The sequence below is a fragment of the Botryllus schlosseri genome, chromosome 10, assembly GCF_051294905.1.
Source record: "Botryllus schlosseri isolate E-star chromosome 10, Bs_hap1, whole genome shotgun sequence".
Lineage (NCBI taxonomy): Eukaryota > Metazoa > Chordata > Ascidiacea > Stolidobranchia > Styelidae > Botryllus > Botryllus schlosseri.
In genome coordinates, this window is record NC_137245.1 from 28,135,805 (window position 1) to 28,156,240 (window position 20,436).

At 40.1% G+C, this 20,436-nt stretch overlaps 1 protein-coding gene across 1 annotated transcript; it reads left to right on the forward strand.

The window, feature by feature from the left end:
* The first annotated feature begins 821 nt into the window (after positions 1-821).
* On the forward strand, positions 822-11,788 carry LOC145447672 (ADP-ribosylation factor GTPase-activating protein 1-like). Its single transcript, XM_080325929.1, has 9 exons — positions 822-913; positions 1,234-1,401; positions 1,832-1,945; positions 3,594-3,694; positions 3,767-3,879; positions 5,803-5,948; positions 6,174-6,323; positions 6,381-6,457; positions 10,544-11,788. Exons 1-9 carry the CDS (start codon positions 854-856, stop codon positions 10,917-10,919), a joined length of 1,305 nt encoding a protein of 434 aa, XP_080182055.1. The 5' UTR covers positions 822-853; the 3' UTR covers positions 10,920-11,788.
* The last annotated feature ends 8,648 nt before the right edge of the window (positions 11,789-20,436 follow it).

Sequence of the window (20,436 nt, forward strand, 5' to 3'; positions counted from 1 at the left end):
GAACAGACCCCTAGCATGAACCTCGATCAGCTGATAGAGAATTCCTGCATGGTAATATCAGTGTTGGGATGGAGTCGCTATGACTTCAAGCCAATTTAGACGATAGCAGCAATAAGCTATTGGAAACAAGAAATACTGAATAATTAAGGGAGAGAATGTCGGGTGGGTATGGGTACTTCGGGAATTTGAATGATAGAGGGGCAAAGTGAATGGTTCAGAGAGAATTGGAAAGAAATCCAGAAAATCTGTTAATTTTTCAATTTGTTTTCACGATATAGATGCATTTATTTTGTTCTATCAGGTCTGCACTTACGTGTTCGCCTGCTGTGAAACTTATCTTCATATATTTCGAATGGGTTTGTAGCGTCTTGCAAATATACTTCTGTGGGGCATAGGAACGTTTCGGGCATCTTCAAGGATCTATATAATTCTATTGGGTCATCTTCAAAGAGTGTGGATCGGCTGAGGGTATTCATTGCATTTAGATAAATCAGTGAGAACTGCGTCTACTTTGTAGGTTTGTGACGAAATAGGGACGATAGCGTCGTGTTGTCATGACAAAGTCGTTCACGCGTGTCCGGTCGAAGGCGAAAAAAATCTGGCAACGCTATCTCGGAAAACGACGTCTGGAAATCGATACTTAACTGAGTAGAGAGAATTGGCGCGCACTCAACGCTGAGTACCAATCGATTTTTAGTTGAGTGGAGATTCGCATTTAAGCAGTACTTAGTTGAGGAGAAGAATTGGGCTCCACCCTTACAATTGAAAAGCACACGTCACAAAACCGCTGGCGCTCCAGCTGATATCGATTGTTTTCTTGTTGAGGCGTTTTGGTCAGGTTTGTTTGACGACGATGGCGAGTCCGAGGACGAGGCGCGTTCTGAAAGAGCTGAAAACTCAGCACGGCAACAAGGTGGGCGATTATGAGTGCTTTGGTCTCGACCTGCGCTTGAGACTGGCCGCATCTGGTGATGTTAACAATCGTTGTTAAGATGTTGATAACTTGCCTCTTGGTAGCAGGGAGCGGACCTTTTCAGTACTAGAAAATAATCTTCTCTCGAATTGATTAGGATCGTTGGATTAACACCCGGTTCTGTTTTGAGTCCTGAAATCCTCATGCTGGCCCTGGTTATTAGACAATTATGCTTCATGTATTTTGCGTTACATCTTATGACTTTCTGCCACCTTAACTGATTGTATACCGCTATTCAAATACTTGTTGATCGATTTTAGAGCTGCTTTGAATGTGGGGCTCTCAATCCTCAATGGGTTTCTGTGACATACGGCATCTGGATATGTTTGGAGTGCTCCGGACGGCACCGAGGGCTCGGAGTTCATCTGAGTTTCGTTCGGTCGACGACCATGGATAAGTGGAAAGATTCGGAATTGGAAAAAATGAAGGTGCGTTTTCCTCTGTGACAGACTTCTCATTTCTGTAAGGATTATGCCAACGGCAGTTATCTCTTCAAAACGCGACTTAGCCAAGCAAGCGGCGATTTTTTGGGTCAAAACCACATACTTTCGAAATGCCAATTTCGTATCCAGTATTTCTTAGCTCGTTGCAATTCAGTAGTTTGCATGATCGGTTGTTACTTTCGGGTTGGTTGCGAACTTTTCGAAACCGTTGGTTGTCGTTTTGATAGATGTAGTTCCACTTGCGAGTTTTGAAAAGTGAGTAGTTCTAGTTGACCATGCAGTAGTTTGTACAGGCCTGTTCTCTTATTGCTACTTTGCCTGGTGCGAGTGAGAACATCTTTTAAACTCTCCGCCCTAATATCGATTTCGCTTGCAATGCATTGCGTTTCTGAAGGCACATCTTTTTGTCACGTAGGTGGGCGGCAACAACAGGGTGCTGGATTTTTTCAAAAGCCACAACGATTACCGGGATGAATGGGACTTACTTGAGAAGTACAACAGCAAAACGGCGGCGTTACTACGCGACAAAGTGAGTGAAAATTCAAGATCCTAAAGAGTGGGGTTACCATACGTCCTCCTTTTTTTTAAATTTTTCAAAATGTCCTAAATGTTCTCCATTTTGCAATTCGTCCTCCTTTACAGCTTTTAGAGATAACATTATGGTTAGATTCGAGCGAAAATGGGCATAAGTGACACCAAACAAAAAATTTGTAGTTCAAAGTTCAAACATTGGCGACGGCCTTTTTATATAGTCAACCAACGGAAAAGGTGACGGAAAAACTGTATTTTGAGAAAGTTGACCTTTTTTTAGTCAACCAACCCCGATTTCGTGGTAAATTTACCATCTTTTCCGGACTTCGCTCCAGTATCGTAAGTCAGAAAATTTTGAAAAAGTCTCCTCCTTTCTCGATTCCAAAACATGGTGACCCTACTAAAGAGACTAGGATTAGGGGGGGCCTACACAATAGGGCTGTTCAAACCTTTTTTTTCAAGTCTTACTGGCCACGGTACTTGATAAAATGATCAGGTTGCCTAAAAAACTCCGCACAATTCAAACCTATAAAGGCATTGCTATATAAGAAATAGTTTTGGATTTATTTAATAAAAACATCAATATTTTCAAATTATTTAAAATTGTTTGATTGTGTTGAAAAACGATGCACACCAAATTTGGCTCAATTCCAACCAGTAGAAGCGAGGTTATTTGAGTATAAAATATTGTAGGCCTATTTGAAAAAATATAGTATTTATGGTGGCAAATTATGTACTTATTCAATATAGATCCACCCACCGTAAATACTATTTGAAATCCTAAATTTTCACGGGGTAGCCAGTAAATTTAGAAAAAAAATATTTTCAACGTCGTATACAATTGAATAATATTCATTTTGAAATAAACCGTAATATTTACGGCAGACACTCGTCACGGGCAATCGACAGCAACTTGTAGAGAATTGAAAAGAACTTCATACATCGTTTCACTATAGAATGTAAAAATGGAATGGCAACGACCGATTTTGCAGCTTCGCTGAAGCTTTACTCAGACATATTTTGCGGCAGCTACTGTTGTATTTCTGGCAATCCAAAAGTTGTCTTTCAGAGCTCATTAGTTACTGAATCTGGTCTTGATCGAAAGCTACTGTTGCACTGATTCCGAAAATATCAACCAAAATACGGTCAGGCTCCGTACTTAGATGAAAAATCACCCTTAACATCTAAAATATGCATTGTTCGGAACAATCAGATGACCGCAAAACAATGACCCATTGCGGCTCTCCGATTGTTCGGACAATGCCGATAATTCAGACAATTCAGACTTGGAGGGCGAATTCTAAGCGGTTCAGTGCCTGATCATATTTTCATTCACATTTTCGGAGTCAGTGTGACAGTGGCTTTCGATCGACCAGATTCAGTAACTAATGAGCTCTGAAAGACAACTTTTGGATTGCCAGAAATCCTACAGTAGCTGCCGCAAAATATGTCTGAGTAAATCTTCAGCGAAGCTGCAAAATCGGTCGTTGCCATTCCACGTTTACAGTCTATAGTTTCTTCAAATATTACAGTTCTGTCAACTATCGACATCTGTCACCGTTTTCTCATCCTTTAATTTGACTGGATATTGATTGCAATCTGCCCTCGGTTAACTTGACATCGATCCGTCCAAAATCAATATGTAGGTTTCAACTGAATCACGCGGCGACGAATGGGATGAAGATACGTCAGAGGCACAGAAATATGTCGCTCCAAAATCAGGCGGGGCACTCGTCACAACGCCAAGGTTTGCTGAATATGGTCCATTAAAATTCCAGGGGCCAAGCATTCTGAATCGATCAATAACCTCCTAATTTAGATTTTCGGGTCAATCCCTTAGCCGCGCCAACGACACGTCGGCAAAAGACTTCGGTGATTTTGAGTCTTGGCTCGATAGCGATTCGACGCCAGTCTCACAAAACACAGACTCGGGTGAGTAGACGGGGCTGGGGCTAAGTTAAATATTGCCCGGCTGATTATTACCAGTTGGCTTATGACATCAAGTTGATATCGCACTTTGAAAGAACTTGATTATTGTATTTCTTCGTAAATCGGAATTTCATTGAATTGAATCCAATTTTGAAAAAAAACTGTAGAGCTACAATCTACTTTCAATGTTATTTGGTAAAACTGTGTAGCTAATTCTAATCTAGTAGGCCCTGCTGTATGGAAAAACTGTGGCTAACTCTAATTGGAATCTAGTATGGAAGAAACTCATAACTACAATTACAATTGTAATTGTAATCTAATTTCAAAAAACTGTGTACCTATCATTTTAGGTCAGGGGTGGCCAACCTTTTTGCCATTGACGGCCACATTTCGACTACTCAGTTTGCCTACGGTGGCATTCTAGGGCATAGTCGTAATAAAGTAGCTGGACGCCAAATGCCCATGTTAGAGTGTCTATGTCCATTTCTGGTGAACTCCGGACTAATCTATTTGATCATAAAGGTTTGCTATAGGCACCGAAATCGCGAGTGGTCACTGGTCATGTTCTGGGTCTGGACTCTTTAATTACAATCGCTAATCAGCAAACACCTAACGGCATTGTCACCAAGCCATCAAGAGATCGGAGCCAGCGCATGCTAGGCTCGAGACGCGATAGTTGGCCAGCGATGATATCTTTCGTACCAGGCCTGTTGCAGATGCGATAGTGCAGGCAGCGATGGTACAGTTCGCACCGGGCCTACTGCTGATGTGATTGTTCAAGCGAGTGAAACTAGGCTTGTTGGAGACGCGATAAATCAGGCAAGTGTCCCAAGCGATGATTGTTGAGCGCACGGCAATCAATGACATAATTTCGCGATCATCTCAGCGGAAGATCGCGTCGCGTTACATTGTGCTGTGCACAGAGGAATCTCGCTAATTGGCCGCGCGCAACCGGTTACCTCGCTCACATAAACGGCAGCAGGTAAAGTCGTAAACGGAAATACATTGCCATTCGTTCTAAATCACACAATAAGGGTTCATGCTGATACATGCCAAACCGAATTCTAGGTATGCCGCATACCTAATAAAATGTCTAGGTATGCGTGGCGTGCCTTGCATACCCTGGTTCGGCGCCTATGCCATCAAACATTTGTCCTTTCTCAGCCCATGGAAGAAATCAGATTCGCCAGTAGAGTTCATTGAGGGGGTGTTTTCGAAAATTTAGGACAAGTTATAAATGATGCATCTTTGGGTGGGCCAATTGTTATTGGTCACTTTGTTGCATGCTGTTATTTTTGACCTCCCATCAGGATAGTAGGTATACTGAGGAGTACACAAATCCGAGGTTGGTATTTCTATATGATGGTACGCATCATTTTCCTCTGCTGTTCGAATCTGTAATGTAGGGTTCTAATTGCAAAGGGTCCTACTATATTAAAATCAAAAATGTAATCACGTATCTTTGCGCACAGCGCGAGGAAAATTTCAAGATCTATTAAAATCTATTGAGAAATCTGGAGTCAATTCGTAAATTCAAATTGCATGTCGACGGCCGCCAACACATACTAATTGAACTACATGTCCACGGCCGATTAAATTTCCTTCTACGGCTGCAGGTTGGCCACCCCTGTTCTAGGTCTCATCTAACTTGGAAAACTGTATAGCTATCATTATAATTCTATAACTTGGAAAAAAAACGGTCAGCTACAATTCTAATTGTAATCTTATTTGGAACAACCGTGTGGCTAATTCTAATTTTAATAGTGGACAAAACTATAGCCAAGTCCAATTTTAATCTAAATTTAAAAATTAATGTATAGCTACAATTCTGATTGTAATCTAATATGGAAAAACTGTGTTGTTAATTCTAAATCTAATCTAATTTTGGAAAACTGGATATTTTTTTGAATTATCTCTGTTTTCCAGGGTCAAAGTATGTTGGATTCGGGGGTGGTTCTTCTGCGCACAAAAAGGAGGATGATATTCTTGCTGGGGCCATGACTTCGTTGAGTCTGGGCTGGCAAACAGCAGCCAAATGGACGGCGTCCGCGGCAACTGTGGCCAAAGAAAACGTAAGATTGCAATCGCGCATGCATTCTCTATGTGGTTTACCTATTATGTCAATGTTGACAATATAGCCGCCTAGTAGTGACACTTCATCACGGGAAAAAAAATTTTCTCCACAGGCCGCAGGTGTTCGGCAGGATAATAATTCAATTGATTACTTTTTGGCTGTAATAAATCGATCTTCACAACGGCATTCTTTGAGAGTAAACACCACTCTGTATGCATTGCAGGCGGCAAAGCTCGGAGCTCAGGCTTCTGCGGCTGCCTCTGATCTCGGTTCAAAAATGAACGAAAAAGTGGTGAAACCCACCCAGGAAAAAGTGAAAGAGGGAAAAATCGTAGAAGACTTAACGACCAGCGTCTCCTCGTGGGCGAACAAAGTATTTTTAGTATTTTGCCATCAAACCCAGTTAATTATTCATATCGCTCTTGATCAGATATCGTCCTACAGCAAAACGGGTTTCCAGAACATCAGTTCCGCGCTGCAAGGTGGAAAAAGTGAACAATCACAACCGTACGTTTCTGTATTTGTCCAGTCCAGTGCTCTTCAACCCTTTTCATCGTGGTACACCCTTCTAACGTTTACTCGAAACTCGTACACTCCTGACCACATAACACACTGACTCCGTATAGTAAACCTAATCCAGGGGTTTTCAACCTTTTTGCTATTCACGGCTGTACTTCGATTCCGTATATAGCATACGGCCGCATGTCTCTTCAAAGCCAATCTGGACGTCTTATACTTATGTTAAGTTGACCACTAGAAACTCCGCACTTTTGGTGTTATGATGTCTTGAGATATACCTTGGGTACAGAAGTTTTTAATTGTATCAGCAGCACACCCCGCAGGCTAACTATCTAGGTAGGTACCAAAATTGCGAGTATAAATACTAGAAAAAGTTATCTGGATTCCCTTTCTAGCCTCGAAAAATTTTCCATCTGGAAAATTAATTTTGTCATTAATGATGGTTGTTTCATATATTACTGTCAAGTATTTATTCAGTTTTTATTAATCACTTCGTTGAATGTTGCTTTTTTGACCGCCCATCGGGATTATAGGCATATCGAAACATGTATTGGAATCGCCCAAACGTACGGGAATAACCTTCATCTGTGAGACACACAAGATTCCGATACTTGGTATTTTTTATGGCAGACCTGGGCAAAGTGCAGCCCGTGGGCCAAATGTGGCCCGTGAAGCTATTCTGTGCGGCCCTCGAAGGATTGCTTGGAATTCAAAACATAAAACTTGCTTTTTTGAATGACTAAAACCATAGACTGTATCAAATGAACAGGAAATTCGTTTACTTTGAAGCCGGTTCATTAATATGCCATGATTACGCTGCCTATGTACCTCGCATGCGTAATCCAGATTCAAAATAAAGGCAATGGGACAAAGTATAAGTAGCAATTGAAGTCACAAGAAATCACTCTTTCCATATAGTTTAGTTCATACCTTCTCTTTTGTCATTGTAACATTACGCATTATACGGTACGTGTTTCTAATTGTTACGTGATACGTTTCCAAACCCCCAATTCCAAATCAAGTCAATCAGTGCTCGCGATTACTATATATATGACTCAAGACTCATCATATCTATCACCCATAAACAATTAACGGGCGTGCCAAAAATGGAAGTCGAAAACTGAAATTCAAAAGAAGTTTTAGGTTTAGACTTCAGAGCACTAAATATTTGTATACTGGAGTCTCGGGTAGCCTAAACCTGTCCTTTTAGTTTTTGCCGAGCATGTCGCCGAGATTAAGGATTTCAATTAAAGTCGGTCTTATGACAAAAACACGAAACACTTGATCAAGGGAGGGTGAAGTTCAGAATAACTGCAAGCTTCGCTCAACATACAGGCTATTTAGGCTGTACACTGCTGGGAAGGCAGCGACCAAGAAAACAAGCTTTTAACGATTGCATATGCATTTCGGTGCAGTGGTTCTCGGAACAAGGGTGCGCGAAAACATCAGGAGGGTGGCGCAAAGACGAAGTTTAATGTGAGCCGCGCGACTCACATCCACCATAGCGTATTTGCTCTGTGTAATGTCCAACTTTGATATTTCAGAATTCGCTCATCAACAGCCAGAACCTTCCATGCCATCAAACTATTCGCTAGAATTGCTAGCATTATGGTAGCAATTTTTGATATTTTGTGATATATGATAAGTGGGCGCGAAATTTTCCACTATCGTGAATGGAAGCGTGCCTAAAAAGGCTTGAGAATCACTGTTTTAAAGTCTTAATAGAAGAACGTGGATAGGGGTTTAAAGAGAGTTAAAAATGTATCATGCTTAAAATTGTTTCCAATCATGACGGCAAATATATATATTTTTATTTAACCGTTAATTTCGCATTACCTAATATCAATACATTCACTGAGCATCATTTACTAATAATGTAATCAGGAAATAAAATTAAAATACGGAGAATATAGCTAAAAAATTTTCACTTGGCCTGCCAACGATTTTTCTATTCCTCATTTGGCCCGCGGAGTAAAATAATTGCACACTAGGGCTGTTCAAATATAACTTTTTTTTTCAGATTCCAGCCATTCACTGATTAAATTGTCAGGTTACCCTTAAAAACGCTGCACACCAAATTTGGTTCCATTCTAACAAGTATAGGACTCCGTAGATCCAATTAAAATTTTTAATTTATTATGTAAAATTTAAAAAAAAAATTTCCAAATTTTTCTGCCAACCCCATTAAATTGTTGAGCTGTCTTCAAAGACGTTGCAAAACAAATTTGAGTCAATTCCGACCAGTAGAAGCGGAGTTATGTAAGTTTTTCGTTGAGAAATCGCGGATTATCACCGATCAAGGATAATCCGAAGATTATCATCGGAAAACTCACATAACTCCGCTTCTACTGGTCGGAATTGACTCAAATTCGTTTTGCAACGTCTTTGAAGACAGCTCAACAATTTAATGGGGTTGGCAGAAAAATTTGGAATTTTTTTTTTTAATTTTCCATAATAATTTAAAATTTTTAATTGGGTCTGCGGAGGCCTTTACTGGTTGGAATCGAGTGAAATTTGGTGAGCAAGGTTTTCTACTGTAACCTGACGATTTAAGAGGTGACCGGCTTGAATCGGGATAAAAAAGTTATTTTTGAACAGCCCTATTGCACACCCCTGGTTTATGTATGGTGTGCATCATTTTACTCTCCGGTTCGCATTTGTGCTGTGGGGCTCAGATCCCACTGTTACCGCTCTTCAAGATCAAACTCGAATTACGTAGCAAGGCTTCCGGTAGTCAACGCGTACCACAACCAAATCCACACTTGTATATCCTTAATATATTCGTTGACTAAAGCCAAGGCGCATGAATCTTCTTATAGCAGTGGAAATACGGAAGTGATACGGTGAACTAAAAGTTACACAAAAACAGAATCAATACTAGCCTACTGTGTCCTATCTAACAATGCAAATCTTACCAATTCATTTCGGCAACAATCCTACACTAACATCATTGATCCTAATTACTAGTTATGTCTGTAGAAAGGTAAACAATTACTAAATATGCCAATTAAATAAGAAACACAGCAGACCAAGAGCATGGCTTACATCAGGATCACACGCATGGCTTGGTACTTCTAAACAACGATGGTACGCTATCGTTGCACCCACTATGATATTAGAAACGAAAAATCCAAGTCACCCTGAATCGTGGCAAGCGTGAAAAAAAATTTCAAGTTTAATTAAAATCTCTCAAAGGTTGGAGAACCAATTCGTTGATTCAAATTGCATATTGACGGCTGCCAACGTACGCGGATTTAATCATGTGTATAGGGCTGCCTAATTATGTTATTTAATGGCTGCATGCGACCGTACGTCTGCAGGTTAGCCACCTCCGGCCCGTTGAAATAAGGATATATTGGAAATGCTAAATGCTAATCAAATCCGGGCTCCGGGTTACCGGACCACCATTAGCACAGTGGTTCTCAAACTCGACCGCAATACACCCTGGCTACGCCCCTGCAATTACGTACACTGCGCTATTTATAAGCATCTTGCTGGAAGTTACCAATTCATTCTGAGCGGCGGTTTCCTCAAGAATCCTTATAGACAGATATCGCAAGCCAAAAACATGTCAACTCCATCCTGTTCTACTCCGAAAGTTACAAATAAGTCCTTGAACAACGATTAATTTATGAGAAGCATTTGCATATGACATCACAAAAGGAATGTAATTTACAAGCTAGGTACAGTTGATATGAACATGATATGATATTGCACACCCGGCCAACATGTTCTGAAGCATAGACTTGCCTATTTAATGTGATAGTTTGTCATTGGTCCGTTTTACTAGGGATCTGGTACACCTCATCTGAGTGGTGCACCCTTTTAAAATTTTGGTACGCCCTGGGTGTACGATACGCCTGGTTGAAGATATCCTGAAAATGTTACAATTCAATTTCAAAGCTGTTCTAATTGTAATCTAATTTGAAAAAAAACAACAGTTCAGCTATCATTCTAAGACTTATTTAATATGGGAACGCTGCAAGTTTTCCTAGTTCCTAGCCTGAACTCAGTAATGGTCCCTTATGTTAGCGACTAACTGCTCAATGTAAGACTGCTGAAAATATCTTGCAGGGAAAACGAAGAGGAATTCTGGGAGACAGTTGATGAAGTACCCAGTCCCACTGTGAAGTCACAGACGAAATACGGAACTCAAGCCCCTCCCCCCTTGGAATTTGACGAGCTGACGAAACCCAGCAAAGCGACCGCAACTAAAAAATCATCAGACTGGGACTTGGAAGCTTGGCTCAACGACGACGCGACTGATACAACTACAAACAATCATATTGAGAGAAATTCTAAGCTCGCCATGGCCACCAATGATGATGATGATCATTTGGAGGCTTGGCTCAACGAAGACTTGCCCGCCGACGAGGCACAGACAGGCAGACAAGATTCGTGGGACGGAGAATGGGACGACTTGAATACTGATAACGTAAAAGCCGATTGATATTGACAACATCGGTGTGTTTTATGCAGACTTGGACAATTAGATAATTGAAGTTGTTTAATTTGACTAATTTGTGCGAAATGCCGGCTATCTAATTCTAATATAATTGGTAAAATCTTTCTTAGCTCTAATTCTAATCTATTTTCTGGAATGTTTATATGCTCAAATTTCAATTCTTATCTAATTTCTGGTTTCCTGAAAATGCTACAGAACTGAATCGTGCGAAACGAGCCAAGCTTACCGTACCGACATCTGTCATTTTCATGCTTATGGTACTGGAGTCATATTTGATATAAAGTGGACCTCATTCCATGTCCAAGTTTTCACGAATCAAGTAATTCTAAACTTTAAAAAAATGGTCGTAATTTTAATTTCGAGAAAAAAATAGCAGTAATTCCAATTCTAGTCCAATTTCCCAAAAGTGTGTAGCTGTAATTATACCATTTGGAAAAGCTGGAAATTTTCTAGTTCGCGAAACATGTCATTTGCCATTCTTTGTTTCATTTGCTTATGAGAATCAAATATGAGTTAATATGAACGGAACTTATATTCATTGCCCAAGTTGTCACTAACACAATAATTCTAATTTTATTTAAAATAAAAACTAGATATAATTCTAATCGACTTTCGAAAAACCTGGCTGTAATTCTAATCTAATTTGAAAGAAATTGTGTAGCCATAATTATAATAGGAATAAGAGTTGAAAAAGCTGGAAATTTTTTAATTGTCCAAGTCTGGTTTTATGGTGGGGACTCAGAAATTCATTCCTTAGGAACTAATACCTATTGGAGAGAAAAGTCTGAATTATGTCGTGTTTTATGTCCTATTTATTATTGCTGCTCGCGTGTCAGAATATATCGTATGGTTTCGTTTTGGTGGGTTCATTTCAGAGATCACTATTGAAATTGAGGGGGTCCGAGTAGTTAGTTGGCGTCGGTAGTCGAGTTGAAGTAGAAGTAACACGGTGAATTTTATTTAACTACAATTAGCAAGTACATTACAGATATTACATTATAACTCCGAATAATAGCAAAGTCACCGAATTTTTGGTATTTGATCTATCAGTATTGGTACTTGGAAAATAGGGCAGGAAACTGTTGGGACTGAGGAAATGTACAACATTATGAATGTGAGCCATCCTATATAACTTAGAATAGTTGGAAAAGCCGATTGGACCAGTTCGAACTCAACGCTGAACAGTGAACCCAATGACTCGAGCTCGACTCATTTACTTGGAGTTGACTCGATGGTGAATTGAAATCGACTCAACTTAATTTCGGCGAAATAATTTTGGGCGCCCCTCGTTAAATTATACCCCTTAAACATGGTGACCTGCTCGGCACTAACTACTAAAAAGACGGGTTTACCCCATGATTCCAGTGAACAAATAGTTATTCCTCCGAACCATCTTTGAATTTCGGCTTACTTTTTTTGACATCCTTTATGGGCGGTGATGACTCATAGAAATCACGGGCACTGATTGACTTGTTTTACGAATTAGGCATTTGGAAATGCATTTAGCAACAATTTGAAACGCATACCATAAAATGCGTAATATGCCCATTTACATGGTCAAGTCGTCTTGGAGTGACGTCATGAGACGGCTTGCCAAAGTGATCGCGTTTACATGGTCATGTTTATCGCAGCTCGAGTGATACACAGCACTTTGGGATTCAGCTCGGCAATATGCTACGGCAGTTGAGATATCAAGAAATACTTCAACACAATTCTAGAATGACCAAATACACCTCGTATATATTCTTTCTGATAGTGAGTTGTGCAAGTTATATTGTGGCTGTACTCGCTTCATAAGTTGTGACGCTGGACAAATAAGACCACGTGCATATTAGAAAAGCAGTATCATGTACTGATAGAGCTTTCATGTTCACCCAGTTGAAATACGTGCCGGTTTCGTGAAATATGAACATGAAATGTTGGTATGTTGCTGTAGTCTGGATTCGTTTTCAAGTACCGGTAATGTTCAAGCCGTTTCCAAGCGACTCTGCGGAACGGATTGAGCTCAAGACGGATTGAAGCCGCCTGCCTTTTTCTCTTTTTCAAAAACGAGAGAGTCGGATTGACGAGTCAGCTTCGAAGCTGACCCAAACGGCCATGTAAATGGGCTTAAATGGCAACAAAGAAGGTTTGGTGACTTCTTGTGACTTTCATTGTAACGGCATAATTTGCTACATTGACTTTATTTTGTATCTGGACTACCTTTACGCATGTGAGGTACGTGTAGGCTAGGCTTACCATACGTCCTCTTTTAAGAGGATTTGCCCTCTTTTTTGAAAGTGTCCTCGGAGGACGCCCTTTTGTCCTCTTTTTTGAGATTTTGTCCTCTTTTTTTAAAATTTAGGTCAGATCCAGAGCAAATTGCGAGTGATATGCCGCAAATTAGCACAGAAGTGAAGCTCCGGCGGCTATTTCGGAGTGAAAAACCGTGATTTTAGCTCTGAGCGAAAAGATGATTTTTTTTTTCAAGTCAACCGATCACAAAGTGGGAAAAATTCACCGATTTTTGAGAATTCTTCTCCGGTTTTGCAAGTCCGAAATTTCTAAAAAAGTGTCCTCTTTTTAGATTTCCAAAATATGGTAAGCCTAGTGTTGGCTGTGTTTGCGTAATCGCGGCATGTTAACGAACCGGCTTGATAGTAAACGAATTTGCGATCAGTGTGCACATGCAATGGATTTATTCCACGCTGCAACATGAAAAAGTAGGTTTTATATTTTGAATTTCCAGCCACCTTTCGCGGGCCGTACAAAATTGCTTCGCGGGCCGCACTTTTCCCAGGCCTACCCTGGGTTGTACGACACAGCCGGTTGAAGAGCCCTGTTTCATCAGATGTCATCATTCATTTACCCTAATCTTTTAAAGATAGTATATGCCTAATGCTGATGTATGACAAATTTGACGTACCGGTGCGGGCGTGGCGTAATTTGTAACCTTGTGACGGACCTGCGGAGTGCGGAGCCCACGCACTTTTCGGCATAATGAAACAAGTTGAATTATTGTCCGTCTAAAATTTGAATATTCGGAAGTAAATGATTAATTTCCGGTAGCGACTGAATTTTGAAAACTTCTATTGAAGGAAAATGGTACTAAAAATACGAATCGGTGTGTGATTATCTCTTACTACTATCTCTCTCTCTACTAGTTTCCCTAAACGCATGAGCGATCTCGTCTTCTTGTTGTTGTGATTGAGCGACGTGCGTGCATGTATGTATTAGCACCCACGACCCACGTCTTGTGAGTTGTTGGAGCAATAGGGATTAGGCTAGTCGACGCAACTGTTCTTTTGTATTTCAGTTTGATCATTTATTACGGTATTTAACCTATGAATAAATGCAAAGTTGCACAATCAGTTATCAACCATTTAACTAAATTCGATGTTTCGCGGACTCCCTGAAAATGTTGATGGAGAACCGCTGGTCTGAAGCACAGAATATTGGGGACAGATGTGTAAAATGAGCTTGTCTGCAAAATGAAAAATACTACAGGAGTACTGTATCGTGCAAACTGAGTCAACCTCAATGTGGGCTACTTGTGCCTTTCTCGAGCTTATAAGAAGGAACCTCTATTTGCTATAGCTCATTATAAACCTGATGACTGTCGGATTTCTTTTTGGCCCTGCGAGCTTGTAGATTGGCTCAACCACTGCAGCCAAAACTATATCGTTTGCCCGTGGTATTCGTATGGCTCTAGTGACGTCACACTCGTTTCGCGGTCCGCATTTTTATTACCGAAACATTTTTGAGGCGTTGTGACGTCACAGCAAAACACAAAATGCTCTCTCTCTGATCTTCATCTGTTTTGTGGAAGTTTCCGTTCCGGATGTCAAAACTACGATGGGCGTAGCCTGGAAGCTTTCCAACTTTTCTTTTAGTTTTTTTGCAATATTACAATTTTTGTTCCAGTTTTCGTTGATAATCTCTTTCCTTATGAGTAACATATTGCAACAAATTGCCCCGATTGTAACATTTGACCGACCATTTCCGCGACCTAGAATTTCCATGATTCATTCCAATGCTACCAGAAGCTGTTGAATAGGGCGGTTCAAAAATAACCTTTTTTCCTTAATCTTGCGGGCCTGATTGGAATCTCCGTCCTTTTTTTGAAATAAATCCTGCGTGATAGGAGCTTTTTTCGCGTGACAGAGCCAACTTTGCGGCGTGACAAGCCAGGTTACTGACTTCAAATGACTGTGTTAAGCCAGTGACAGGAGATCAGATGCTAATGGTTAGCAACTGGTAAGGTGCAAGTACTTTACCAACAGACAGTAATCAACAGATCCTGGCTTGAGGATTAGGTAAAAACATTATATACCACATACTAACTGGAATATAGCATTTGGGGTGGCTGAGAACATTGACTTTTTTTCAATTTTTTTAATTATTTTTTTAATGAAATCAACGACCCGTGACGGCGTGACCGCGTGCAACTGGCGACCAAGTCGGCGTGATCCTGCGTGCCTTGGACACCGATTCCATACTGGCTTGCGGGCTACGTGATTAAATCGTTAGGTTGCCTTAAAAAACGACGCACACCAAATTTGAATTCATTCCAACCAATATTCGCGGTTTACGTAGAGTTTGAAAATTTTGAATTTGCCCAGAAACGCAAAATAATTTTTTTTTCAAATTTTTCTGCCAACCCTATGAAAATGTTGGGCTATCTTCAAAAACTATGCAAAACAAATTTGACTCAATTCCAAGCCGTAGAAGTGGAGTTATATCAGTTTTTCTTTGATAATTCTGGGATTATCCTTGATCGGTGGATAATCCAATAATTTTCATCGAAAAACTGGAATAACTCCGCTTCTACGGCTTCTACGCTTCTACGGCAGCATTCGATATCACCGAGCAGAGTTGTAAAAAGTGGGTTTCATATGACAAAATATCGGAACTAAGCAGTAAACACAATGACTTAGGATCGGACTTGAGTCAAACACCATGACTCAGACTCGGCACTTGACTCCTTGACTCGGACTTGACTCAGTGATGAATTGAAAATGTCTCGACTTGTCTCGAGTCAAAAATATAAAAGTGAGATTGACTTGTGACTCGTAACCTCGTGACTTGGTCACATCACAACCCTAGTCTTATGGCATAAACACGAAGACATTCACTCGGTCAAGGGAGGGTGAATTTAGAAAAATTGCAAGGTTCGCTCACTGCTCGGAAGGTGGCTAACAACCTTTGTAGTATCCCGAATACATTTTAATGTCTTTGTCGAAAATCGCGGATAGGGGTTTAAGGACAGCTCAAAATGTATCATGTTTAACATTGTTTCGACATATGCTGGCAAATACATAATATTTGGCACATTAGGCCTACCTGTCACATTCTCATTCCTTATCGACATATCCAGCACTGAACAATGGCATTCACTGCTTCCAATTTAGAAATAAAATTCATACGCTTGAAAATATAGCTAAAATTTTGACTCGTCCCGCCAACGTATTTTCTGATTCTCATTTGGCCCGCAGAGAAAAATAATTGCCCACCCCTGTCCTAGAGTGACATTTTGTGGTTTTAGTTCGTAATCAAATATGTTCATTATGGGCTCCACATAATTTTACGCTATCAACTCTGCTTAGACTAGATAAAATTGCCTGGCCCAGATAAACATGCTGCCGCTGAGATTCGATTACAGCGTTTCGTGCCGAAAGCCGTGGATAAACTGACCACGCCAATTTGAATAATATTGGACCGGCGGTTGAGAACCACTGTTTTAGGCCACTTCTACTTGGACAGTTTTAGGCAAAACAAATTACCTTTTCAATTTTGAAAAGTTGTTTTGTGATAAATTTGCATCACTTTCATCGCAGTGAAATTGTCACCAGCACTGCGTGAAATAGGCTCCGAATTACGAATTATTTTCGAACATGGCAGCTACTTGTAATGTCATAGTAATTTTGCCTTAGCTACGAATATGCATGTTGCAATTTAGAAGGTAGTGACCTCTGATAACTGCGAACCGTAAAAGGTGGTCAATGTAATCGAGAAGGCTACTCAAGCAGAAGTAGCGTCGTATAATCATTCTTAAGTACGAGTAGGCTAGAAGTTATTTTCGAAGCAGACAAAAACATCCTCTCTACTCAAGTAAGTAGTTTTGAAAAGCAGTTATAAATGTGCTCTCATTGCCCGTCAAGACCTGGAAACTGACATATGCGTAAACGAAGAACAACTACCATATGATCGGGGCGGAATACAAGAAAACGCATTGCGCTATCAAGTATGCCGCGCATTTAAACTGGGGGCATGAAAGCTTCTGAAGGGGACGCCAAGTTGCAGTTAACTAAAAAATTCGCCTCTAGTTCCATGGTAATTACTCCGTTTATTGTCCTATTTAAACAATACGGATGAGCTAAATTTAAACTAAAATTGTGTGGGTGACGCTTCACGCCATTACGAAGGCAACTGAAAATGTGGTAGATCGTAGAATTGAAAACTCATTGCTGAGCTATATTTGCTGTGACGAAACCGTTATATGAGCGACTATATGTGGCCTCAAATTTCGCCCATGAACCACACAACCACTACCTAAATTATATTGAACTAGACTTTAGGAGAAGCAGATTGGTCACGCCCAGGGTTGTAATGACTCGAGTCATGACTCGACTCGAGTCACGATTTTCTGATGACTCGACTTGACTCGAGTCATTTTCTCAAAATACGGAAATGACTCGACTCGAGTCAATCTGTGTATTGACTCGACTTGGACTCGAGTCATTACGCATGACTCGAACCAAGTCATATGACTCGACACACAGAGGGCCAAGACCGATATTTCATCGTAATTTCGAAGAATATTGAAGTAACCTCCCTATTCGGATTTCGTCTATTAGTATTAGTATTTGCAAATGCGATCAGAAACTGCTAAAAGTGAGGAAAACTACTATATTAGAAATGCGAACCATTCAATATCACCAGACAGAGTTATAAAAAGTGAGTTTAGCAAGATTTTAGCTGGAAACTGAGCAGTCAACACATTGACTTGGACTCGGACTCGAGTCATAATACCATGACTCGGACTCGACCCTCTGATTGATGACTTGGACTCGGACTTGACTCGGTGTTGTGTTGAAAATGACTTGACTTGACTCGAGTCAAATCTATAAAAGTGAAATTGACTTGTGACTCGGAGCCTAGTGACTTGGTTACAACCCTGGTCACGCCATACATATATTCTGTGTGAAACATGACGAAAATTATATACCAGTCCGTGAATTTATATGTTTTGGTGATATGCCAAATAAGGTCGCAATAAGTCGTTACACGCAGAATAAGGTCAGTCACATGTAAAATAAGGTCAGTCGCATGCAAAATAAGGTCAGTCACATGCAAAATAAGGTCAGTCGCGACATGCAGAATAAGGTCAGTCGCATGCAAAATAAGGTCAGTCACATGCAAAATAAGGTCAGTCGCGACATGCAGAAGAAGGTCAGTCGCATGCAAAATATGGTCAGTCACATGCAAAATAAGGTCAGTCGCGACATGCAGAATAAGGTCAGTCGCATGCAAAATAAGGTCAATCGCTACTTGCAGAATATGATCAGTCACATGCAAAATAAGGTCAGTCGCATGCGAAATACGGTCAGTCGCCACATGCAGATTGCAGACTAAGGTCAGTAGCACAAGAAAAATGTTGGATTTGAAGTAAATATTTGGATTTATACACGGACTGTTAATATTCTACATGCGACTAATCACCTCGTAATCGTAATAATCGTCTGATTATATTTTGTTGAAACATCTTCAGCTTTAGGATATAGATGAGGAATGTCAATCACGAAGTTACTATGTCATCATCATCATTGGTTTATTAGCAATTTTATCAGTTCAATACACCACAAAAAATGCGATACAATGAAGAGAAAGGAAGATGTCGAAGCGACTAGGAGTTGTCTATGGAATCGGACACCCACCTTGGCCTAGGCGATGTAAAGAGGCGGCATGCACACTGAATGAAAGTAAAGAAGATAGTATAGAAAAAGAAAGCGACAAGAAATAGGGCGGCATGTCATGGGAAGCGAGATCGATAGGTCAGTCGTGGTCCGGTAATCTTGAGGATGGACTGTATTTATTTAGTAGTAATTGCTTGTATTTCGACTTGAATGTGGACATGCTCGTCGACTGTCGGATGGCCGGCAGGATACTGTTCCACACATCAGGTCCGGCATATTGGCATATCTATGTAGGAAACATATTTTAATTTTATTTTTCATAAGAGAAAGAGTTGGATTTGTAATTGAAATATGGATTTGGATTTATGTGCGGACTGAAAATAATATTCTACGGGACTGATCCCGTAATCAAGATAATCATGATTACCTTCTGATTAAAACATCGTAAGATTTAGGATATAGATAAGGAATTTCAATGTTGAAAGTAGGCTGATATACAGGAAAGATATTTTGAATTTCGTTTTCATAAGAAAAAGAGTTGGATATGTAATTGAAGTATAGATTTGGATTTATGCGCGGACTGACCTTATTTGGCATGTCGATACTGACCTTATTTTGCATGTGACTGACCGTATTTTGCATGTCGCGACTGACCTTATTTTGCATGTCATCGCACCAACCCTGTAGACATCTGCTGATCTATTCAACTTCTACAACAAATGGGTGGTGTTGATGGCTATTCATTTAGAAACTCATACATTGTGTTGGTATGTGGATTTATTTGATATAATCTATAAACTTAACTATATGCATTATGCATATTATATATTGACGAGAAGGAAAATGGAATCGCAATTAACAAAAGTATTTTCTCGTGAGCATTCAACTCGTCACTTCTTTGTGTCGAATAATGTCATGAATGAATCTGCTGTTCTATTCAATTTCTGCAGAACAGATGTTAACATTGCCGACTCCACTGTTTGGAATTGGCTTTTTCTATATATCCATTCACTCGCAAATTTGCATCATTGTGCGGAGTTTATTCTGATGAAAAAAAAAATGCAATCTTTCGAATTTCTATTGATGCAATGGATGCGTCGTTCCCACATCTGCTGCCCCATTCAGAACAAATGCGACATATGCTGGCTGACTATACTCATTCAGAAACCCCGATATGCGAGGCGATTGTGTTTAAAACTGGATTTTCGATATCTCCTATTCGCAGCAAGAGACATTCCCTCGAAAATTTGCGTCATTATGCGGAGTTCTTTGCTGATGAAAAGGAAATGCAATATTTCGAGCAATGCACCGAATGAATCATTCATATATCTACTGCCCCTATTCAATTTCTACAGAACAAATGGGACATAATGGCTGACTCCTCATTTTGAAACCCTGACCTGCGAGGCGATTGTGTTTGGATTATTTGTTGTTGCTGTTGATAAAACTGCTGTTCTATTCAACTTCTACAGAATATATGAAGTGATTTTTTGTTGATAAAACTGCTGTCCTATTCAACCTCCATAGAACAAATGAAGAGATTAGGTGTCCTTTCTCGACTACTTTGACCACCTCTGCTCATAAATTTTGGAAAATATGCCCGTGAA

Bases quoted from the DNA above. Each gene is read 5' to 3' on its own strand.
- LOC145447672 (XM_080325929.1), top strand. From the start codon at position 854: ATGGCGAGTCCGAGGACGAGGCGCGTTCTGAAAGAGCTGAAAACTCAG. The intron at 5,949-6,173 runs GTAAGATTGCAA...TATGCATTGCAG, and splicing joins CAACTGTGGCCAAAGAAAAC to GCGGCAAAGCTCGGAGCTCA. The intron at 6,458-10,543 runs GTACGTTTCTGT...AATATCTTGCAG, and splicing joins AAAAGTGAACAATCACAACC to GGAAAACGAAGAGGAATTCT.